This window comes from Hemitrygon akajei, chromosome 27, assembly GCF_048418815.1.
Source record: "Hemitrygon akajei chromosome 27, sHemAka1.3, whole genome shotgun sequence".
In the NCBI taxonomy this organism is placed as follows: Eukaryota; Metazoa; Chordata; class Chondrichthyes; order Myliobatiformes; family Dasyatidae; genus Hemitrygon; species Hemitrygon akajei.
The window spans coordinates 43,560,574-43,586,178 of record NC_133150.1 but is presented as its reverse complement, the minus strand read 5'-3'; the positions used below and the strand labels follow the sequence as shown (position 1 = coordinate 43,586,178).

At 43.8% G+C, this 25,605-nt stretch overlaps 1 protein-coding gene across 6 annotated transcripts in view; it reads left to right on the top strand.

Annotated features, from left to right (window-relative positions):
- The window catches only part of LOC140717316 (solute carrier family 26 member 9-like), a 149,366-nt gene extending 124,905 nt beyond the window's left edge, over nt 1–24,461 (top strand). For all 6 annotated transcript variants that reach the window (XM_073030783.1, XM_073030787.1, XM_073030788.1 and 3 more), the window contains 2 exons: nt 17,309–17,386; nt 22,748–24,461. In XM_073030783.1, the coding sequence (XP_072886884.1) occupies nt 17,309–17,386; nt 22,748–22,801 (132 nt within the window). In that variant the 3' untranslated portion in view covers nt 22,802–24,461. The remainder of the gene's footprint in view (nt 1–17,308; nt 17,387–22,747) is intronic.
- The last annotated feature ends 1,144 nt before the right edge of the window (nt 24,462–25,605 follow it).

Sequence of the window (25,605 nt, the reverse complement as noted above, 5' to 3'; positions counted from 1 at the left end):
CCAGATTGTGTGGAGTTGTAAATCAAGAGTATCTATTCATCTTCAAACTGCTGCCTTACATTTCAGTAGTCTTTTGTAAATGCTTATCCGTTTGAGATAATCTTAATAGTTTCTCTCAAGCAGGATCTAATCCCCATTCCCATTCCGACATGTTGCTCCTTGACCTCAGCTACTACCTTGATGAGGACACTCTCAGGTTGGAGGAGCAGCACCTCATATTCCTTCTGGAGAACCTCCAACCTGATGTCATGAACATTGATTTCTCTAACTTCTATAATTTCTCCTCCTCCCTATGCCTTCTTCTTCCAATCCCCTCTCTGGCTCTCCTCTTACCTTTTCTCTTCTCCTCACCTGCCTATCATCTCCCACAGTCCTCCTCCTTCTTCCCTTTCTCCCATGATCTACTTTGCTTTCCTACCATATTCCTCCTACTTCAGCCCATTCATTACCTTTTCCACCTATCACCTCCCAGCTTCTTATTTCAACTCCTCCGCCACCCACCTGGCTTCAGCTATCACCTCCTAAATTGTACTCCTTCCTCACCCCACACCTTCGTACTCTGGCATCCCCCCCGGCTTCCTTTCCAGTCCTGATGAAGGGTATTAGTGCAAAAAGTCGACTGTTTATTCATTTCCGCAGATGCTCCCTGGTCTGCTGAGTTCCTCCAGCATTTTATGTGTGTTACTCCGGATTTTCAGCATCTGCAGAATCTCTTATTTTCAAACAATAATTTTACTTTGAGTAAGTTTTTTATTTCATTATCAGAGAATTGAGCGAACAGTTTTGCAAATCTGCCAAATGCTGGAAATCTGGAATAAACGGTATATCCCTAATGCCCTAACATGTGGACAGAATTCTGGGAGTTATTAGAAAGCCAGATCTGGGAGTTTGCTCTGACACAAACTCATCTCTGCCAGGGAGTTGTCAACAGGACCCTCCATCAGGTTAGACATGGGGGTAGGTCCAGAGTCACAACGGTTTCAAGGGGAAGTGGAGGGCTTTGGAGACTGAGGCAAAATCTTATAACATAGGACACTACAGCAAAATAGTGCAGTTTTTTGTGGTCACATGCATAACAGTTGCCATAACAACTGTGATGCATTCAGATAGGGTGCTTTCTGTGGCTTTCAGAAATATTTACAAACCACTGACATGTATGACAACGCTCACAGACTGCAAGTTGCTACCCCCAGCCTTGCCAGCTGTCAAAGGCTGTTAGTTTATTCTGCAGGTGTGTTTTCTGCCCTGTACCACCTACAGTCCAATCACCACTCAGCCTATGGTGGATGGCAGCATGCTCTGGAGTCAGCAGCACCTGCCACCCACTCCCCTCCTCGTCCCTCCAAGGCAAGCGAAGATGTGGGAAAATCTTAATGAGACCTAGTCAGAAAGACCCCAGCCCTCAGTGGCAGGCAATGACACAGTGCTATAGCCAGGAGAGCTGCTGCCTCACAGCCCCAGTGTCCCGGGTTCAATCCTAACCTCGGATACTGCCTGTGCGGAGCTTGCATGTTTGCGGGTTTAATCCCAGGTTTTCCAGTTTCCTTCCAAATCCCAAAGACATTCAGGGAAGTTAATTGCCTCTTGTACCTAAGTGGGCGGACAAATCCAATTGATAAGAATAGGGGGAGAATACAACAAGATTAGTGTTAAGGAATGATTGATGTTAGCATGGACTGCGTGGGCCAAAGGGCCTGTTTCCATGCCCTTTGAATCTATGGCAAAAAAGGTGTAGTAGTTTGGGACTACTATAACTGTGCAATTGTTTCTCCTTCCTAAATCAGAATAGAGGAAGTGGGATTGTCTTTAGAAAAGCACATTAGTGAAACTGGTGGGAGGAGACACTGAGTACAAATTTAAATTGGTCATTGTGACTACCTTTACTAAATGTCGCAAATCTCAAACCAGAATGTGAATGAAAATTTGGAATATTTTCTAAGCAACCTTATAATTGAAATTATGAGCGACTTAGATAAGGTGGATGGTGGTGCTCTTTCCCACAGGGTAGACCTGTCCAATTCTAGGGTGCGTAGGTTTAGGGTGAGGGGAAAAGATATAAGAGAGACCTGGGACCTTGTCTTTTTCACATGAAGGATGGTGAGTGAATGGAACAAACGGCCAGAGGAAATAAGACCATAAGACACACGAGCAGAACTAAGCCGTTTGGCCCATCGAGTCTGCTCCACCATTTCATCATGGCTGATCCATTTCCCTCTCAGCCCCAATCTCCTGCCTTCTCCCTGTATCCCTTCACACCTTGAATAATCAAGAATCTGTCAACCACTGCCTTAAATATACCCAGTGACTTGGCTTCCACAGCCATCTGTGGCAGTAAATTCCACAGATTCTGTGTACAAGAAGGGCCAGAGGAGAATGAGGTCCTTTGGAGTATGCAGGCCTTTTCATCACATATTCTACCAGTCTATATGGTGGGGCAATGGCATCAACACGGGTGATGCCAACATAAACTGATTAGAAAGGCTGGCTCCGTTATAGGAATCAAACTGGATATACTGGAGGCTGTGGTAGAACAAAGGACCCTACGGAAAGTCTTGGCAATTCTGGACAATGTTTCTCACCCTCTGCATGCCACCTTGGCTAAACAGAGGAACACTTTTAGTAATAGACTAAGACAACTGTGCTGCTCCAAGAGCGCTATATGAGGTCATTCTTACCTTCAGCCATTAGGCTCCATAATGAGTCAACCTATAGCCGGAGAAGTAATGCCCCCACCTGTTAGACTGTTTGGGATAACTTATTTTTTCCTTCTTTCTTACTTCTTTTCTAATATACTGTATCGTTCACTTGTAATGCTACTATGACACTGTAATTTCCTTTGGGATCATAAAGAATCGACCTATCTTTCTCTCTGGTTAAAGAAGTTCCTCCTCATCTCTGTTCTAAATGGACGTCCCTGCGTCCTCTGGTCTTAGACTCTCTTGCCATAGGAAAGATCCTCTCCACATCCAAGCTGTTGAGACCTTTCAACATTCGATAGGTTTCACAGAGAAATGGTTGAGGCAGGTACAATAGCATCATTTAAGAAGCACTTGGATAGGTACACGGATAGACATGCCTTAGAGGGAGAAGGGCAGAATGCAGGAAATTGGGACTAGCTGAGTGGGCACCAGGGTTGACATGGACCTGTTGGGCGAAAGGGCCTGTATCCCTGCTGTGTCGGTCTATGACCCAAAATTTTCCAGTCCTGAATTCTCCACTTGGACATCCTCCCACATTCTGCTCCCCAAACCATCACCAGAGCCTTCCTGCTTTGCCTTCTGTATCATAACTCTCACATTCTTCCTGCTAAGGCCACTGTGACAGCACCTCCTGCATCTGCAGCCAAGGGTAACAGGCATGTGGCACCAGCAGCCCCAGCAGGCTCCTTCCTAGTTCATAAACACAAGAGATTCTGCTGGGAATCAGGAGCAACACACACAAAATGCTGGAGGAACTCAGCAGGTCAGGCAGCACCTATGGGGGGGGAATAAATAAATGATGCTTCAGGCCTAGACCCTTCATCAGAAGTGGAAAGGCAGGGGGAAGAAGCCAAAATAAGAAGGTGGAGGTAGGGGGGTAAGGAGTGCAAGCTGGAAGGTGATAGGTGAGGGGGAAGTTGGCTGGGTGTGGGAAAGGGGGTGAAGTGGGTATTGGGACATGATAGTGGAAAAGATAAAGGGCTGAAGAAGAAGTAATCTGATAAGAAAAGAGAGTGGACCATGGGAGAAAGAGAAAGAGGAAGGGCACCAGATGGGGTGGGTGGGGGGGGGGGGTGATAGGCAGGTGAGGAGAAGAAAAGGGGTAAGAGGGGAGCCCAGAATGAGGAATGGAAAAAGAGAGGAGGGGAAGAGAGAGGAAATTACTGGAAGTTAGAGAAATCAATGTCCATGTCATCAGGTCAGAGACTACCCAGACAGATAATGAGGCCTTGCTCCTCCAACCTGAATTTGGCCTCATCATGAGTGTAGAGGAGGCCATGGACTGACATATGAGAATGGGAAGTGAAATTCGAAAGGTTGGCCATTGGGAAATTCTGCCCTTTGCAGATGGAGTGGGGTACTCTGACCCTCCAGTTCACATGACATTTTAACATGGCAATATATACCTGCTCCTTCATTGTCACCGCCTCCTAGTCCTGCCACTCTACCCACACAGCCCTGGCAGCATACCAGGAGCACCACTCCCAAAAGGACTGAGTGGTTTAAGAAGTCTGTGCACCAGTGGCTTGAACATTAAATCCTGATCTTGTCAGTGAAGCCCCCATTTTTGCTGACTGTCAAAGCTCTCGGTGTCTGTGTGTGTGGTACAATAGTATCATTTAGAGTATGATTTTAAATTTAATTTTTATTTTAAAAAAGCTTTTGAAATTTGGCTTCATGTTGTTCATTGGATGTGAGAGGTTAATCCATTCCTCAGTTTTACACTGCTCTGTATGGTTTCACACCCATCCCTCCTCCATCCTTATTTCGAGTTTGCGTTGAGGAACAGAGGGATCTTGGCGTACAAGTGCAAGCATCCCTGAAGCTGACAGCACATGTAGCTAAAGAGGCAAAGGAGGGATTCAGGGTTCTTGCCTTCATCAGCTGGGTTGAAGATAATTGGAGCAGGGAGGTTATAGTACAGCTTTATAAATCACTGGTTGACCATAGATGTCTTGAGTTCTAGTCACCTCACTAGAAGAAGGGTGTGGTTGTGCTGGAGAGGTTGCCAAGGATTTGCATGGGTGGAGTGTTTAGGATATGAGAGATTGGATGAGCTGGATTTCTTTTCCTTGGAATGGAGGAGGAGGAGAAGGGACTGAAGTCTAAAGTCAAGTTAATTGTCATATGCACAAGTACCTATACGCACAGATACAATGGAAACTTACTTTCAATGAATCTGTGGAATTCATTGTCACAGACGGCTGTGGAGGCCAAGTATTTGAAGTGGAGGTTGTATCTGTTTGCATTTACTCTGTCTATCAACTATACTATCAGATATACTCTATCTTCAACCCTCATAATTTTGTAAACTTCTATCAAATCTCCCCTCAATCTTCTATGTTCTAGGGAATAAAGTCCTAACCCAAGTCCCAGTAACATCCTTGTAAATTTTCTCTGCACTCTTTCAATTTTATTTACATCTTTCCTATAGGTAGGTGGCCAAAACTAGACACAATGCTCTAAATTAGGCCTCACCGATGTCTGCAACAACTTCAACATAACGTTGCACTCTTGTATTCAATATGTTGATTTATGAAGGCCAATGTGTCAGAAGTTTTCTTTATGACACTACCTACAGGTGATGCCATCTTCAAGGAATTATTGATCTGTATTACCAGAACCCTGTTATATTGCACTCTTCAGTGCCCTACCATACACTGTGTTATTCCTACCCTGGCTGCTCCTCCCAAAAGTGCAACACCACACACTTGTTTACGTTAAATTACATCTGTCATTTTTCAGCCAATTTTTTCCAGTCAGTCCGGATCCTGCTGCAAGCTTTTCTGGTCTTCCTCACTGTGCACTACATCCCAATCTCAATGTCATCGGCAAATTCGCAGATCTAATTTACCAGATTATCATTGATATAGATGACAAACCACAATAGACCCAGCACCAATCCCTGAGGCATACCGCACGTCACAGGCCTCCAGTCAGAGAAGCAACCATCTACAACCACGTTTTGGCTTCTCTCGCAAATTCAATATCTAATCCAATTTACTACCTCATCCTGAATACCGTGTGGCTGAAATTTCTTGACCAACTTTCTTAGGAAGTTCCTCAAAAAAAACTCTGATATGATTGGTTAGACATGACCAACTACACACCTAGCCATATTGACTATCCCTAATCAGTCCTCGTCTATCCAAATACTCACTGTATATATATCCATTCCCTTACAATAATTTCCAATAAGTTTCCCACTAATGTCAGGTTCACCAGCCTATAATTTCCTGGCATATTCTTAGGGCCTTTCTTAAACAGGGGATCTGTAATCTTTATAAAGTCCATGACCTCACTGCAGCTTTGCCTCACTTCTATAGACTCTGTGTCCATATCCTGAGTAAGTACAGATGCAAAAAAAATCCATTTAAGATCTCCCCCATCTCATTTGGCTCCACACATAGATCACCACTCTGATCTTTCAGAGGACCAATTCTGTCCCTTGCCACCCTTTTGCTCTTAATACATCTGTAGAAACCCTTAGGATTCCCCTTCACCTTGTTTGCTAGGGCAACCTCATGCCTTCTTTTAGCCCTCCTGATTTCCTTCTTAAGTGTTCTCTTTCACTTCTTATACTCCTCATGGACCTCACTTGTTCCTGCCTGCCTATACCTGCTATGCACCTCCACTTTCTTATTAATATCTCTCAATAAACAAGATTCACTAAACTGGTTCTCTTTGCCCTTTATTCTGGCAGGAATATATAAACTCTGTAGTCTCAAAAATTTACTTTTGAAGGCCTTCCCACTTACCAAGGACACCTGTCCAAATCCACTCTTGCCAGGTCCTTTTTGATACCATCAAAATTGGCCTTTCTCCAATTTAGAATCTCACAGTGATAGCCAGACATGCTGTATCCTTTTCCTTAATTAACTTGAAACTGATGACATTGTGATCATGAGATACAAAGTGTTCCCCTACACAAACTTCTGCCAGCTGCCCTGTCTCGCTCCCTAATAGGAGATCTAGTATCCCACTCTCTCTAGTTGGAGCTACTATGTACAGTACTGATCAAGGAAACTGATTAAGTTTCTTTAATCAGTTTGCCAAGTGCCGAATTATGCACAATCCAATGTCTCCTCAGGAACTGTGGTGTGCAAAATATGTCAACTGCTCCCACTCACTTCTCTTAAACTCTCTTTCCCTCTACACAATCCAATGTGTGCTCAGGACCTGTGACACTGTAAATGTGCCGACCGCCCCCACTCTCTTCTTCTAAACTTTCTCTCCCCCTACGCAATTTGGTGTCTCCTCCGGAACTGTGGCACACAAAGAGGGTCCAAAGCTACCCAGAATGCTCCAAGTGTGATCTGACCAATGCCTTTTAAAGCCTTGGCATTACACCTCGCTTGTATATGATTGGAGCTTTGTGATTTAATGACAGTAAGCAAACAAAATGCACAGCTGTGTGCATCACACAGTCCCATAGGGCAGAACAAACACTAGCATTGGTATGCGGATAGAAACTCAGCCTTTAGGTGACCTCAGCGGCCTGAACTTGATCACTCTGTGCCTCATGGCAATATGTTTGCTGACTGGGAAACATAAAGAAAGCTTAGATCAAACCAAAGGCCAAATTAAATGGAACAACACGCACAAAACACTGGAGGAACTCAGCAGGTCAGGCGGCATCTATGGAGTCACAGTCGGAGTTTCAGACTGAGACCCTTCATCAGGACTGGAAAGGGAGGGGGAAGAAGCCAGAATAAGAAGGTGGAAGGATGATAGGTGAGGCCGGGTGAGGGGGGAAGGTGAATGAGTGGGGAGGGAGGATGAAGTGAGAAGCTGGGAGGGGATATGTAGTTGAATTAAAGGGCTGGAGAAGAAGGAATTTGATAGGAGGGGAGAGTGGACCATGGGAGTAAGGGAAGAAGGAGGAGAACCAGAAGGGGGTGACGGACAGGTGAGGAGAAGACAGTGGGTGAGATGGTAACCAGAATGGGGATTGAAAAAGGTAAGAAAGGGAAGATGGAGAAATTATTGAAAATTAGAGAAGTTGGTGATCATTGTAAATAGAATTTGACAAAATGTGGTTTTGAGCTGAACAATTCGACACAGAGACTCTGTGAGGGGAGTTGCTTGTAAGCTCTGCCCTCACTCACCCTTTTCTTCAATCTGCCTTATCTGGATCCAGCTGACTGTCTATCCTGGACCATAGTGACAAGCCCCCACTCTCCCCCAACCCCAGCGCCCCACCCTTTTATTCTGACTGTCTCTCCTCTTCCTTTCCGGCCGTGTTGAAGGGTCTCGACCTAAAACGCCAACTGTGCATTTCCCACCCCTGATTTTGCCTGACTGGCTGAGTTCCTACAGATTTTTGCGTTTTACTCTCCATTGTGAGTGGGCCAGAACAAGCCCACTAACTTCCTCTGCAAGGCTAAACTCTGCCCCAGGTCTGCCACCTGTTAAAGCTGTCCAGCCCTTCCAGTGCCTCCGCAGGTGCCAGACTTTCAGAAAGTTTTAAAAATGATTTGAAATCAAATTAAGAGCTATCTTCAGAAGAAAATAAAGAGTTGATAGTTTTATTGCCATCCCTAGTCTTTATGAAGGGTCCAAAATATCGAATGTTTATTCCTCTCTGCCTGACCTGCATTTTGTATGTTTTGTTTGTTTTGGATGGTGGTGAATATTGGTAGCTCGGGTTGAGGTTGTGGTGTCTGCTGAGCTTGGCAATTAGCTTGCAGACGTTCCATCACCAGTCAAGGTGACATCCTCAGCGCAGTTGTTGCTGTTTCTCTCTGGGAGTGCTCGCGTTTATATAGGGTCCCATTTGCTTGTGTGTGTAACAAACAGAATACAGAATATAATGTGCAAACACGAGGAAATCTGCAGATGCTGGAAATTCAAACAACGACACACACAATGTGCTGGTGGAACACAGCAGGCCAGGCAGCATCTATAGGGAGAAGCACTGTCGACATTTTGGGCCGAGACCCTTCGTCAGGACTAACTGAAAGGAGAGATACTAAGAGATTTGAAAGTAGTGGGGGGAGGGGGAAATACAAAATGATAGGAGAAGACCGGAGGGGGTGGGATGAAGCTAAGAACTGGAAAGGTGATTGGCGAAAGTGATACAGAGCTGGAGAAGGGAAAGGATCATGGGATAGGAGGCCTAGGGAGAAAGAAAGGGGGGAGGGGAGCACCAGAGGGAGATAGAGAACAGGCAGGGTGATGAGCAGAGAGAGAGAAAAAAAACGAACAACTAAATATGACTAAATATGTCAGGGATGGGGTAAGAAGGGGAGGAGGGGCATTAACAGAAGTTAGAGAAGTCAATGTTCATGCCATCAGGTTGGAGGCTACCCAGCCGGTATATAAGGTGTTGTTCCTCCAACCTGAGTTTGGATTCATCTTGACAGCAGAGGCGGCCATGGATAGACATATCAGAATGGGAATGGGACATGGAATTAAAATGTGTGGCCACTGGGAGATCCTGCTTTCTCTGGCGGACAGAGCGTAGGTGTTCAGCGAAACGGTCTCCCAGTCTGCGTCGGGTCTCACCAATATATAAAAGGCCACACCAGGAGCACCGGATGCAGTATACCACACCGGCCTACTCACAGGTGAAGTGTCACCTCACCTGGAAGGACTGTCTGGGGCCCTGAATGATGGTGAGGGAGGAAGTATAAGGGCAGATGTAGCACTTGTTTCGCTTACAAGGATAAGTGCCAAGAGGGAGATCGTTGGGAAGGGATGGGGGGGACGAGTGGTCAAGGGAGTTGCGTAGGGAGCAATCCCTGCGGAAAGCAGAAAGGTGGGGAGGGAAGGATGTGCTTGGTAGTGGGATCCCATTGGAGGTGGCGGAAGTTACGGAGAATTATACGTTGGACCTGGAGGCTGGTGGGGTGGTAGGTGAGGACAAGGGGAACCCTATCCTGAGTGGGCTGGCGGGCGGATGGGGTGAGGGCAGATGTGCAGGAAATGGGAGAGCTGCATTTGAGAGCAGAGTTGATGGTGGAAGAAGGGAAGCCCCTTTGTTTAAAAAAGGAAGACATCTCCTTCGTCCTGGAATGAAAAGCTTCATCCTGAGAGCAGATGCAACGGAGACGGAGGAATTGTGAGACAGGGTGGGAAGAGGAATAGTCCAGGTAGCTGTGAGAGTCTGTAGGCTTATAGTAGATATCAGTAGATAAGCCGTCTCCAGAGATGGAGACAGAAAGATCAAGAAAGAGGAGGGAGGTGTTGGAAATGGACCAAGTAAATTTGAGGGCAGGGTGAAAGTTGGAGGCAAAGTTAATGAAGTCAACGAGCTCAGCATGCGTGCAGGATGCAGCGCCAATGCAGTCATCGATGTAGCGAAGGAAAAGAGGGGGATGGATACCGGTATAGACTTGGAACATGGACTGTTCCACAAAGCCAACAAAAAGGCAGGCATAACTGAGACCCATACGGGTGCCCATGGCTACACCCTTGGTTTGGAGGAAGTAGGAGGAGCCAAAGGAGAAATTATTGAGAGTAAGAACTAATTCCGCTAGATGGAGGAGCGTGGTGGTAGAGGGGAATTGGTTAGGTCTGGAATCCAAAAAGAAGCAAAGAGTTTTGAGACCGTCCGGGTGGGGAATGGAGGTATATAGGGACTGGATGTCCATGGTGAAAATAAGGCGGTGGGGTTAAATTCTATTTAACAGAATATAATGTTAAAGTTAAAGTGAGATGCAGTGCAGGTCGAAAATTAGGCACAAGGACCATGGCAAGATAGATTGTGAAGTCAGGGGTTCATTTTTAACATTCAAAATATCAGTTAAAGTGTATGGCATGGTAGCAGAGCGTAAACACAATGCTTTACAGTGCCAGTGATGTGGGTTTGATTCCCACCACTGACTGTAAGCACCTTCTCCCTGTGACCACATGAGTTTCTTCTGGGTTCTCCGGTTTCCAAAGATGCACGGGTTAGGGTTAGTAATTTGTGGGATTGCTATGTTGGTCCAGCACTTATGGGCTGCACCCCCAGCACTTCCCTGGGCTGTGTTGGTCGGTGACGCAAATGACGCATTTCACTGTGTGTTTCGATGTACATGTGACCAATAAAGGTAATCTTAGAAGATTAGTTTAACCTTTAAACAGCGATAATGAAGTTGTCCCTCAACACTTCAGCAAATTTCCAAACATAGTGTGCAGTCGAGGTTGTTACACTATGGGAAGGATGTACTGGACAGAGTACCAAGGACGTTGCCTGGAATAGAAGGCTTTGTTTATAGAAGGCGATTGGAAAAGATTTGCCATAGAAGCTATTGGGTACAAATACATCGGAGGTTGATAGATTCTTGATTGGTAAGGGCATCAAAGTTTACAGGGAGAAGGCAGGAGATGAGATTGTGTGGGAAAATAAAGCACCACAACGGAATGGAAGAGCAGGTTTGATGGGCTGAAGGGCCCAATTCTGCTCCTCTATCTTATCGTCTTATATCATGGAGCGATACAGCAGTGAAACAGGCTATTTGGCCCATCATATCTACATGGACCACCCATCCATATTAATCCCATCTTTCAGTACTTGACCTGTACCCTTCAACATCTGGATGACTCCAGTGCTCACCAACACACTTCCCATCCTGTGAACCAATTCAGGGTTTCAAAGGTGTGTCACCACTTGACTGCCACCAACTGGCAGAAAGTGGAAGGACAAGTTCTCATTTATTTTTCCCTTTCTCCTCAAACTCTGAGCAGGGCCGCATAACTGATCTGTACTTGCGGGTGGATACGTAGTACTAGGGAGGGGAGGAGGGGATTATCTCCCCCTGTCATGTCTCAGCCAACATTTATCCTTAACCAGATCACTCAGGGGAAAGAAATTACCTGGTCATCATTGCAAAATCACACAAGGTAGATCAGGCAGCGTCTATGGAGGGGAATGGACAGCTGATATTTTGGGCAGAGACCCTTCATCGGGACTGGAAAGGGTAGGAACAGAAGCCGGAATAAGTAGGTGGGTGGGGGGGGGGGGAAGTGGGTAAGGAATACAAGCTACACACACAAAATGCTGGAGGAACTCAGCAGGCCAGGAAGCATCAATGGAAAAGAGTACAGTCGACATTTCAGGCCACAAGCCTTTGTGTGTGTTGTTTGGATTTCCAGCATCTTCAGATTTTCTCTTGTTTGCGGAAGGATTACAAGTTGGCAGGTGATAGGTGAGACCAGGTGAGGGGGAAGGTGGGTGGGTGGTGGAGGGGGTTGGTGTGAGAGGCTGCGAGGTGATAGGTGGAAGAGATAAAGAACTGAAGAAGAAAGAATCTGATAGGAGAGGAGAGTGGAGCACAGGAGAAAGAGAATGTGGAGGGTGGGGGGGAACCAGGAGAAGATGATAGGCAGGTGAGGAGAAGAGAAGGGGTGAGAGGGAAGCCAAAATTTCCATTGGAAAAGAGAGAAGGAAGGAGGGGGAAGCTTGTTATGCAGAAACATGCTCTGGCAGTCTCTCCATCACCACAGTGACAACAATTCAAACATTCATCAAACTGAAAATAGGCTTGAGGAGGGGTGTCTCAAGGAGCTAATGCAAGTGCTTGTATTTCCTTTGGGAGCATTATTAGTCCTAGATTTGTAAATTTAAAGGAGCCTACTTCGATTCTGTGGGTGGCAGGGTAGAAAAGGCGGTGTACAGGACTCTTCCCTTCTGCTAGCCTGCAGGACACCCTTGGGAAGGTGTAGCCCCTGCTTAGCCCCCCGATCAGGGTCACCTGAAGCCATGGGAGCAGGTGGTGGATGGTCGTATGAGCAGCTGGTGCATATCACAAGTCCTGGTTATGTGACCACTGACTCCAGGTAGACAATCTCTGAAGAGTATTGATAATGGCTGAGGTCACCCATCTTGTAAAGACACTGCCCAGAAGAAGGTAATGGCAAACCAGTTCTGTAGAGAGACTTGCCAAGAACAATTACGGTCAAATACATGATTGCCCACGTCATTAAAACACAGCACAAAATAAACAAACTTTCTTTCTGAGGTGGGAGCACTAGTGGGGATTGACAAAGTGTTGGTTACACAGTAGATTTCAACCTTATTGGTTGGGAGTAGTCCTCCTGTGACTCAAGAATGGGGCAGGATTTGAGTTCCTTCCCCACTGACCACTTCAAAGTCAAAGTCAAAGTAAATTTATCATCAAAGTACTTATGTCGCCATACACTACTTTGTTCCTTACAGGCAATCTCAGGAAAATAAATAGATATAATAACATTTATGAAAAATTGTACATAAACTAAGACTGTCAAACAACCAATGTACAAAAGAAGACAAATTATGCCAATAATAAAATAAAAGTAAATGATATTGAGAACTTGACTTGTAGAGTCCTTGAGGCTATAGTTTGCAGAATCAGTTCAGTGTTGAAGTGAGTGAAGTTTTTCATGTTGGTTCAGGAGGCTAATGGTTGAAGGTTAATAACTGTTCCTGATCATGGTAGTGTGGGACCTAGGGTTCCTGTACTTCCTTCCTGGTAGCAGCAGCAAGAGAGAGAGTATGGTCTGAATGATGGGGTCCATGATGATGATGGATGTTGCTCCTTATAAATGTAAACTTCCTGTAATTGTAAACATCAAGTGAAGGGTAATATAATTTCCACTTCAAAGCAACACAAATCTGCAGTGTTGCTCCCTCTCATAAGACCATTAAGACCATAAGGGATAGGAGCAGAATTAGACCATTCAGCCCATCGAGTCCGCTTTGCCATTTCATTATGGCTGATCCCAGATCCCATTCAACTTCATGCACCTGCCCTCTCACCAATCATGAATCTATCAACTTCTGCTTTAAATATACCCACGGACTTGGTCTCCACAGCAGTCTGTGGCAAAGTATTCCACAGATTCACCGGTCTTTGGCTAAAAAATAAATTCCTCCTTACTTCCTCCTTACTTGGCAATATGCCAAGAAAAAATGAGGTACGAAGCGAAACTAGCCAAGAATATAAAGGAAGATAGTAAAAGCTTCTTTAGGTATGTGAATAGCAAAAAAATAGTTAAGACCAAAATTGGGCCATTGAAGACAGAAAGGGGTGAATTTATTATGGGGAACAAGGAAATGGCAGATGAGTTGAACAGGTACTTTGGATCTGTCTTCACCAGGGAAGACACAAACAATCTCCCAGATGTAATAGTGGCCAAAGGAACTAGGGTAAAGGATGAACTGAAGGAAATTTATTTTAGGCAAGAAACGGTGTTGGACAGACTGTTGAGTCTGAAGGCTGATAAGTCCCCGGGACCTGATGGTCTGCATCCCAGGGTACTTAAAGAGGTGGCTCTAGAAATTGTGGACGCATTGGTAATCATTTTCCAATGTTCTATAGATTCAGGAACAGTTCCTGCTGATTGGAGGGTGACTAATGTTGTCCCACTTCTCAAGAAAGGAGGGAGAGAGAAAACAGGGAATTATAGACTGGTTAGCCTGACGTCAGTGGTGGGAAAGATGCTGGAGTCAATTATAACAGAGGAAATTATGACACATTTGGATAGCAGTAGAAGGATCAGTCCAAGTCAGCATGGATTTCTGAAGGGAAAATCATGCTTGATTAATCTTCTGGAGTTTTTTGAGGATGTAACTGTGAAAATGGACAAGGGAGAGCCAGTGGATGTAGTGTACCTGGACTTCCAGAAAGCTTTTGATAAAGTCCCACATAGGAGATTAGTGGGCAAAATTAGGGCACATGATATTGGGGGCAGAGTACTGACATGGATTGAAAATTGGCTGGCTGACACGAAACAAAGAGTAGTGATTAACGGGTCCCTTTCGGAATGGCAGGCTGTGACCAGCGGGGTACCGCAAGGTTTGGTGCTGGGACCGCAGCTGTTTACAATATACATTAATGATTTAGATGAAGGGATTAAAAGTAACACTAGCAAATTTGCGATGACACAAAGCTGGGTGGCAGTGTGAAATGTCAGGAGGATGTTATGAGAATGCAGGGTGACTTGGACAGGTTGGGTGAGTGGGCAAATGTATGGCAGATGCAGTTTAATGTGAATAAATGTGAGGTTATCCACTTTGGTGGCAAGAACAGGAAGACAGATTACTATCTAAATGGAGTCAAGTTAGGAAAAGGGGAAGTACAACGAGATCTAGGTGTTCTTGTACATCAGTCAATGAAAGCAAGCATGCAGGTACAGCAGGCAGTGAAGAAAGCTAATGGCATGCTGGCCTTTATAACAAGAGGAATTGAGCATAGGAGTAAAGAGGTCCTTCTGCAGCTGTACAGGGCACTGGTGAGACCCCACCTGGAGTATTGTGTGCAGTTTTGGTCTCCAAATTTGAGGAAGGACATTCTTGCTATTGAGGGAGTGCAACGTAGGTTCACAAGGTTAATTCCCGGAATGGCGGGACTGTCATATGTTGAAAGATTGGAGCGACTGGGCTTGTATACACTGGAATTTAGAAGGATGAGAGGGGATCTGATTGAAACATATAAGATTATTAAGGGATTGGACACCCTGAAGGCAGGAAGCATGTTCCCGCTGATGGGTGAGTCCAGAACTAGAGGCCACAGTTTAAGAATAAGGGGTAGGCCATTTAGAACAGAGATGCGGAAAAACTTTTTCACCCAGAGAGTGGTGGATATGTGGAATGCTCTGCCCCAGAAGGCAGTGGAGGCCAAGTCTCTGGATGCATTCAAGAGAGAGTTAGATAGAGCTCTTATAGATAGCGGGGTCAAGGGATATGGGGAGAGGGCAGTAACGGGGTACTGATTGTGTATGATCAGCCATGATCACAGTGAATGGCGGTGCTGGCTAGAAGGGCCGAATGGCCTACTCCTGCACCTACTGTCTATTGTCTATTATTCTGTTCTAAAAGGACACTTAATTCTGAGGCTGTGCCCTCTCGTCCTGGATACCCCCACCAGAGGAAACATCCTCTCATCATCCACCTTATCTAGTCCTTTCAACATTCAGTAGGTTTCGATGAGATCTCCACGGATTCTTCTAACTTCCAGTGAGTACAGGCCCAAAGCTGCCAGACGCTTCTCATACGTTAATCCCTTCATTCCTGGAATCATCCTCGTGAACCTCTTCTGGAATCTCTGCAGTGATGTTACATCCTTTCTGAGATATGAGGTCCAAAATTGTTGACAATACTTCAAGTACAGCCTGACTAGTGTCAGCATTATCTCCTTCTTGCATGTTGTCGTTCAGCAGAGAACTAGGCTCTTCGGCCCATCATGTCCAGGATAACCATTGATTATCATTTACAGTAAACCTCCACTCACTTTATTCTCCCCAATGGAATGTGGATGTGGGAGGAAGCCGATGCACCCAAGGTAGCCTCACACAGTCACAGGGAAAACGTGTTAAACACTGTTAAAGGTCAGAATTAAACCTGGAGCTATGAGATAGCAACTCCACTAGTTGCACCAATGTTATTTACACATGATCAATTCCACCCACCACTCAGAATATTTCCAGCCCTTTATCAAGGAAGTAATGTGATATTTCCCAGCGTTTGTGTCAAGGTGGAATTATTAAGTCTAACAGTCCAAGACACGGGCGAGTAAAGATTAGATTACTGTTTTGATGGCTAATCCGGATTTCTATTGTAATGCTTGTAAAATTCTGAGGATCACGAGTCAGCAGCAATTTCTTGCAAATGTATGTGCTTTTCAGGGAGTGAGAGCTCTGTAGAAAGCAAGATTGGAAAAGGCAGGTAGTGGAGGCTTGTACTGCTTGAGAGAACGTAGTCAGCGGTAGAGAGGGGCAGAGGTCAAATGAGAGAATGCTATGGGGTAGCTGAAAGCCTGGACTTCCTCAGAGGTGGCAAAAGAAATCAAATGTGCACAAAGTGTCAGAGTGCAGAGTTCAAGGAGAGTTGTAGGGCTGGAAGATGTCAGACAGACTAGGAAGCCAGCAGCTATGAAAAGTCAAATTTTGGTTTATTGTGGTTGCTGCATGTACCAAGGTACAGCAAAAACCTTGTCTTGCATTCATACAAATCATTTCATTACAGCAGTAGAACAAAGTAAAACAATAACAATACTGAATAAAGTGTAAGAGCTAGAGAAAGTGCAGTGCAGCTAGACAATAAAGTGCAAGATCTTAACGAGGTAGCTTGTGAGTTCAAGAGTCTATCTTATCATAGAAGAGCACAATAGCAGTGGGATAGAAGCTGTTTCTTGCCAGCATTGGCAGAGCAAATGCCATGCCAAGTATGATAAATCCAGAAGTTGTTTCCGATAGCGCTTTGATAAAAGTTGCTGAAGGTCAATGCAGACGTGGAAAATTCCTTTAGCCTCCTGAGGGAATAGAAGCATTGGTGAGCATTCTTGACAATGTAATCTCTGTTTGGACTAGGACAGGAGTCACTTCTAGGACCTTGAAGCTCTCAATCATCACAACTTCTGCCCAATTAATGTAGACAGGAGAGTGCGCACCACAGTAGACCTTATCAATGCTGCTCCTGAATCTTATATATCCCAGCTATCAGTTAGTCATCTCTTCCAAATAACAGTGCAGTCTGGTCCATAAGTCAGTCAGGTCCACTCTCAGACTTGGTCCCCAGAGTCTTGTGACTCAAGAGGTGAGAGTGCTACTCACTGAATTATGACTGTTAACTCAACCATAGCTACGCAACTACCATTATATTTCACCTACACTTCTAAAAGCTCTGCTCTGTTGCTTCCCTCCAGGTTCCGGGTTCTGCAGCGATCTATATGAACGAGGACACGTCAAGCGACGAAAACGATAACAACCAGGATTTGGAGCAGGTAAGAACCAGTGATACTTTCTGCTCCCACTGTTTATTCAGCATCAACTTACCTTCTCCACAAAAGTGCAGAGACTGTCCCTACCACCTACAACACTGACCACTTAGATATCACACATCAAGAATTTGGAATTGTAAATTGGGATTGATCTATTAATGTTATCCTTAACCTCTTGCTTCGGCAGTCTGAGGTACCCGCCTGCTTCAAGCAGGATTCAATTATACCAGTGTCCAAGAAGAATGTGGTAACCTGCCTCAATGACTGTTATCCACTAGCACTTACGTCCACAGTGATGAAACATATCAACTCCTGCCTGAGAAATGACTTAGATCTGCTCCAATTTGCCTACCAGCACAACAGGTCCATAGCAGATGCAATTAAATTGGCTTCTCACCCAACCCTGGAACATCTGGACAGCAAAGATGCATGCATCAGGATGCTCTTTATCATCCACAGATCAGCATTCAACACTATCATCCCCTCAAAACTAATCAATAAACTTCAAGACCTTGCCCTCAATACCTTCTTGTGCAATCGGAACTACGATTTCCTTACTTGCAGACCTCAGTCAGTTTGGATTGACAACATCTCCTCAATAATCTGTATCAACACAGTTGCACAAGGCTATGTGCTTAGACCCGCTCTTCTTGCATTACACTTATGACTGTGTGGCTGAGCACAGCTCCAATGCCATAAGCCAAAGTAAAGGTAGTGATGAATCAGCATATAGGAGGGAAACTGAAAACCTGGCTGAGTGGGGCCACAACTTCAACCTCTTATTCAATGTCAGCAAGACCAAGGAGCTGATTATTGACTTCAGGAGGAGGAAACCAGAGATCCATGAGCCAGTCCTCATCGGGGGATCAGAGGTGGAGAGGGTCAGCGACTTAAAATTCCTCGGTGTTATCAGTTCAGGGGACCTATCCTGGGCCCAGCACGTAAGTGCAATTATGAAGAAAGCACTCCAGTGTCTCTACTTTCTTAGAAGTTTGTGAGGATTCTGCATGGCATCTAAAACTTTGACAAACTTCTGTAGATATGTAGTGGAGAGAATATTAACTGGTTGCACTCCAGCCTGGTATGGAAACACCAATACCTTCTAATGGAAAATCCTACATAAAGTAGCGAATACGGCACGGTCCATCACAGGTGAAGCCCTCCCCACCATTAAACACATCTACATGGATCATTGTCACAGGAAAGCAGCACCCATCATCAGGAGCCCCCACCACCCAACTCACACTTTCTTCTCACTGCTGCCATTGGGCAGGAGGTACAGAAGCCTCAGGATTCACACCACCAGGTTCAGGAACAGTTATTACCCCTGAATCATCAGGCTCTTGAATCAGAGGGGATAACTTTACTTAACTTCATTAGCCCAAACACTGAACCGTTCCCACAACCAATGGACTTACCTCCGAAGACTCAGCATCTCATGTTCTTGATATTTATTGCTTCTTTATTTATTATTATTATTTCTTTCTTTTTGTATTTGCACAGTTTGTTGTGTTTTGCACACTGCTTGAACACCCTTTTGGTGTCATCTTTCATTGATTATACTGTGGTTATTAGATTTATGGAGTATGCCCACAAGAAAATGAACCTCGTATGCGGTGACATACTATATGTACGTTGATAATAAATTTACTTTGAACTTTGTGTTTTGAAATTTGATGTATCAAGATAGAGTGGAAAGTTTGTCTTTCATATTATTCATACAAATCAAATATTTGAGGTAGGACAAAGTAGACAATAACAATAGAGAATAAAGTGTAAAAGCTACAGAGAAAGTGCAGTGGAGATAAACAATAAGGTGTAAGTCCATGATGAGCTAGAATGTGAGGTCAAGAGTCTATTTTATTGTAAAAGATGGTTAGGGTTCAAAGTTTAAATTTGAAAGTTCAAAGTAAGTTCATTATCAAAGAATGTATATATTCAATAGTCACTTTATGAGGTACACATGTATATCTGCACATTAGTTCAAATATCCAGTCAGCCAAACAATGCATAAAGATATGCAGAGATGGTCCTGAGGTTCACTTGTTCTAACCAGACATCAGAATAGGGAAGAAATATGGTGTAAGTCACTTTCGCAGTGGAATGATTGTTGGTGCCTGATGGGGTGGTTTGAGTATCTCAGAAACTGCTGACCTCCTGGGATTTTCACAAACAACAGTCTCTAGAGTTCATAAAGAATGGTGTGAAAAACAAAAATCAGCAGTTCTGTGGGTGAAAATGCCTTTTTACTGAGAGAGGTCTGAGGAGAATGTCCAGACTGGTTCAAGCTGACAGGAAGGCAACAGTAACTCAAATAAACACACATTACAAAAGTGGTGTGCAGAAAAGCATCTCTGAATGCACATGTTGAACCTTGAAGTGGGTGGGCTACAACCACAGAAAACCACAAAGTTCTCAGTGACCACTTTGTTAGGTACAGAAGGTACCTCGTGAAGTAGCCACTGACTATGTCACCATGTACCATATACTATCTGAGATTCATTTTCAACATTCATTTTCACTTTATGGATTAGAATTCAATTCAATTTTCTTCCTCTCACCTTAATCTGTGCTTCTTGGTTTTATTACCTGTACCAATGGAAAAAGCTTCTGACTATCCATGCCTTTCATAACATTGATAATCTGTTAGGATACACTTTAGCTTCCTTCAGAAAAAAATAACCCAGCCTATCTGATCTATCACATTAGCTAACAATCACCAATTCAGGAAATATTCCGGGGAATTTCCTCTGCAACCTTTCCAGCACAACCACATCTTTCCTATAGTGCGGTGACCAGAACTGTGCACGGTACTCCAGGTGCAGACCACGTGATTTGTAAAGTTGCAACGAAACATGCCAGCATTTGTATTTTTATTCCTGTGAAGGCAGGCGTATGATTTGCTTTCTTCACCAACCTATCTAGCCCTCAAAGTCGAGATTATTGTCATATGCACAATTGCGTGTATGTATAGGTGCAATGAAAATCCTACAGCAGCATTCACAAGAAAAGCATAAATTAAAACCAACTTGTTTTTTACAAGAAAGAACACTATTAGAACAAAAAAAAAACCTATTTTAGTGCAAAGTTATCAAAGTGGGAATAGTGTTGTCAAACACTATTAGGGTATAACTAGTTGGTTCAGAACTGAATGGTTGAAGGGAAGTAGCTGTTTTTGAACCTGGTAGTGTTAGACTTCAGGCTTCTGTACCTCCTGCCTGTTGACAAAATGTCAAGAAAAGAATGCATGGCCCAGATGGTGGGGATCTTTGATAATTTTGTGTTGCCACTTTCAGCGAACTATGGACTTGAACCCAAAGATCATCTTGGTGCCCTGCCATTTGCTGTGTGTCTACTGCTATTTGACTTTCCAAAATTTACCACTTTGTGCTTGTTAGGATTAAATTCCATCTGCTAAAGCTCTGTCCAATTTATCATTTTCTATTTCTGGATTAAAGGCAATTCACTTTTGGGGAATGGATAGTTTTCCCTCAGGAAGTTGGTGTTTTTTTTGGCATTTCCAATCAAACTTAGCACAGTTAAATGTAATTATTTTACTGCAGCAAGAAGCAATATTTAACCCAACACCAACTTGAAAATGCTCACCCTTTCCACCTTTGACCTCTCAATGAGGACTGGTGTGTTTTCTCCCAACTTCCCCTTCAAGAAGTCTACAATACGTCCCTTGATCTGGCTGAGTGTGAGTTTACTGTAGTACTGTAATACTACTCAGCCTGGCAGTCTACCTCACTCCTCTCTGTCTCCTTGTCAACCTTGGAATCTTTACAAAAAAAAGGACCACTTACCAATGAAAAAAAAAACCAGGATTCACCAGTCCTATTGATGGTGTCCATGTGTTATGAGGAGAGATTGAGTAGATTGGGACTGTATTCTCTAGAGTTAGAAAAATGAGAGATTATCCCATTGAAATTTCTGAAACTCTTACAGAATTCAACATTCTAAGGGTGAGGCAATTTCTTCTCCTGGCTCAGGATTCTAGAACTAAGGGTCACGGATTCAGAATAAGAGATAAGACATGGGGAATTGAAGTGAAAACGTATTTTTCATACACGGTAAATGTAATGAGGAATTATATACACCAAGAATAACTTCTGGTAGACTGTGGGTCATCAATGCAGGACTTGTATATGTTTAGTACACAAAGAAACGGACAGGAAAAATTATTGCAGACCCTACCCTCCCAACAAAATGCCTTTTCCAAAAGCTCCCTTCTGGAAAGCACTGGCAGACTAACTAAATTTTCACACCATTTTAACAGTTTCTTTCTCCAGGCAGTTAATCGGATTAGCCATTCTAGTTACCCCCACCCCCCTCTATCTATTACCCAGTCACTGCACTGTAAACACTTTAAGCCACTTTTTATAAAGCTGTTTACTTTGAAAATACTTGCTGGTATTTATGTACTTATGCACATTTTATTCCATATCCATACTTCTAGCTATATTTTATATAATTCTCTACGCTTTATAATTGTTGACTGTTGTTGTTGCACGCCACGCCCTGACCAACACACCAAAGCAAATTCCTAATATGCTTAAATGTGTATGAATAAAGTTGTTCCTTGATCCTTCATCTTTCATCCTTGATCTTTGATCCTTGATCCTTGATTTAATTTGATAAACTATTAGATATTAATTCACCGAGAGTAGGTTCTTGATTAGTCAGGGCATCAACGGTTACAAGGAGAAGGCAGGAAAATGGGGTTGAGAGGGATAATAAATCAGCCATGATGGAATGATGAAGCAGACTTGATGGGTTAAATGGCCTAATTCTCCTCCTATGTCTTATAGACTTCTGTCTTATACTACTTTAGTGATATATGAAACAGTGTTAATTTTGACAGGAGGTCATTAAGGTGTATTTTTTTTCTCCTCTTTGACAAAGGGGAACAATATGTAGCAGATTTACTAGTGTAATACACACTAAATTATGGAGGAACACAGCAGGTCAGGCAGCATCTATGGAAAGGAATGAAGAGTCAACATTCTGGGCTGAGATCCTTCATCGGGAGTGTAAAAGAAGAGGGCAGAATTTTGACATTTTGAGTCAAGACCCTTGATTAAGATTGTTCTTCTTCCTCTCCCTGCACCTTATTATTCTGGCCACTGCCCTCTTCCGTTCCAGTCCCGATGAAGCGTCTCGGCCCGAAACGTTGACCCTTTATTATTTCTATTGATGCTGCCTGACCTGCGGAGTTCCTCCAGCACTTTGTGTGTGTTACTCTTGATTTCTGGCATCTGTAAAATTCCTTGTGTTTGTGTAGCAGAAATCATTGTACCTTTCGGAGAGGGTCAGACTGCAATGAACAGTTTGCTTTCAAGGTATTTCTCCTTCTTCCCGCAGGTCATGTTTGGAACCATGTTCGACAGCAGCATTGCAGATCATACAATTCTGTGAACATGTCTGGAAACCCTGAAGATCAAATGCAAGTGATTGGAATTCGAAGCCAAAAGTGCTTTCGGATCAAATAACTTGTTAAATGTGTATTGTAAAGTGCTTTGCACTGGCTTCTGATACACAGGGCGATACGGAAAAGGGTAGAACGTGCAGGCACCAGTTGTTAGTTAAAGACTCTTTCTTGGTTGTAGTAGCTATTTCTTATTTAATGCACAAGGAATGGACAAGTCTTCCCCATGCTTGTGTGAAACCTTCTAATTTGACACGTGTGAAAATACGATGCTATTGTACTTGGTTGATATCCTGTGTGCCTGGTATCTCTCTTTGCCATGTAGAGATGCCAGAGGTCTTACGTCTTTCTCTTAGTCAGTTCCTCAGGTTCGAGAATGACTTGCTCCCGCTGAAGGTTCTGAGATGGCCAGTCAGGCCAATGCGGAACTCCTCATGGTCTCTGCCGCAGGTGGGGCAGGAGGTGCTTGATTGGGAGGGCAAGTGGATAGTTTGGGAGATGGTCCACCCCTTCCACCCTCTATGCAGGGGCTTCGATGAAGAGACTCCAGGTATCGTCTCCTGAGATCCTACTCCATGTCGAGCGGTCATTGGGCCGGAGATCCTCAGGAATCAGTGGGGTTGATAGATTCTTGATTAATAAGGGCGTCAAAGGTTTCGGGGAGAAGGCAGGAGAACGGGGTTGAGAGGGATAATAAATCAGCCATGATGGAATAGCGGAGCAGACTCAATGGCCGAATGGCCTAATACTGCTCCTGTGTCTTATGGTCTTACGGGTTGACGTACAGGAAGATTGGGCTCCCACTTTAAATGCCAATACTTTAGGAAGGGTGTGTTCAAAATACACGGGGAATACTTCAGCTGAAGGTCACTTGTGACATGAACTCTTACAATAGAGTTGAAGGTGTTCATTAAAGCACTGCACATGGGCAGTGTCCAGAGGAAAGATTGCAATGAAGAAGTGTAAAGACAACATGTCCTTATGCTTACCACCCAATGGAGAGCATTAATGATGGCAGTCCCAGACGTTGTATGTCCTTTCCTTGCCCAGGCAGGTCAGATGGAATGCTCTCTCACTGCGATCGAGCAACTCTAGACATTTGGAAATTGCGATGAATACAGCACTAGAGAGAACCCATCCTCCAAGCTACTTAAAAGAGCATTAAAAGATGGTGAAGTTGAAATGATTTAATTTATTCCATGCCCCTCTTTCCCTGCCCCCTCCCTTCCCACCCCAGTAGTAACTTGGGGCAATGCACATCCAGTGGAATACAGGGTTGGTGAAGTAAACTGCAACATGTGCCTTCCTTAAACCTTATGTGGCTGTTATACAGAAGGTCCCCAATTAAGCACCATAGTCGCTGTCCCCTAGTCACTGTCTAACCTTAGAGCAAAACCCACTCCTGTGTCATTCTCTCATTTTTAGTCATATGTCCAGTTAATTCATGGCTACATCATCTCAAAGTAAGCTAAACTGACAAAACAGGAAATGGGTAGGACTTTTCATACTCATAATTATGAAGTATATCATTATTGAAGTAATAAGTAATGTTTTGCTGCACTCCAATGTGAAATACATGCAACTGTTATTTAACTGATAAATACTATTATATGCTGATGAAATATTAATAAATATAATATATTACCAGGATTCCGTGTGTCATTATTTTGTGCAGTAGTAGCTGGAGGTCATAGTCAAGGGTCAAATCTATTGTATGTGTAAGCACAAGGATAATGAAAAACATCTTGCTGAAGCATCATAGGCACATAGCATCAGGCACACAACGTTCCCAAAAAGACATAAACAGGAATTCTTCACTTTTAATGAGGGTTATGGTACAACAGAGCTGTCTGGGAATATAGGTCCATGATTCCTTGAAAGTGGTGTTGCAGGTAGATAGGGTAATAAAGAGCACAATGGCCTTCATAAATCAATGATTCAGGGACAGCTTCTTCCCACCTGCCTTCTGATTTCTGAATGGACATTGAACCCGTGAATCAGAAACAAAGTCGGGTTTGGCTTGTCACTTAAAACATTCAAAATCTTCAACACGACGTTCTGTGGACAGCATTCTGACAGGCTGCATCACGGTCTGGTATGGGGGGGGGGGGGTTGCTAATACACAGGATCGAAAGAAGCTGCATAAAGTTGTACAATTAGTCAGCGCCATCTTGAGTACTAGCCTGCATAGTATCCAAGGCATCTTCAAAGAGCCATGCCTCAGAAGGTTGGCATCTATCACTAAGGACTGCCTTTATCCAGGTCATGCCTTAGTCTCATTGTTACCATCAGAGAGGAGGTACAGAAGCCTGAAGGTACACACTCAGCGATTCATGATCAGCTTCTTCCCCTCTGTCATCTGATTCCTAAATGGACATTGACCCCTTGGACACTACTTCACTTTTATTATTTCTGTTTTTGCACTATATTTGATTTAATTACTTAATATACATATATATACTTATTGTAATTGATTGATTTATCTTCTTCTATATCATCAAGTATTGCATAGTACTGCTGCTGCAAAGTTAACAAATTAGTGTATGCCGGTGATATTAAATCTGATTTTGATTCTGATTCTGTACTGAGTACATCAGTTGGGATGTAATGTTGAATTTGTATAAGACATTGGTGAGGCCTGACTTGGAGCATTGTGTGGAGTTCTGGTCACTTACTTACAGGAAAGATATCAATAAGATTGAAAAAGTGAAGAGAAAATTAACAAGGATGTTGCCGGGATTTGAGGACCTGAGATGTGGAGTAAGATTGAATAGATTAGGATTTTATCAGAATC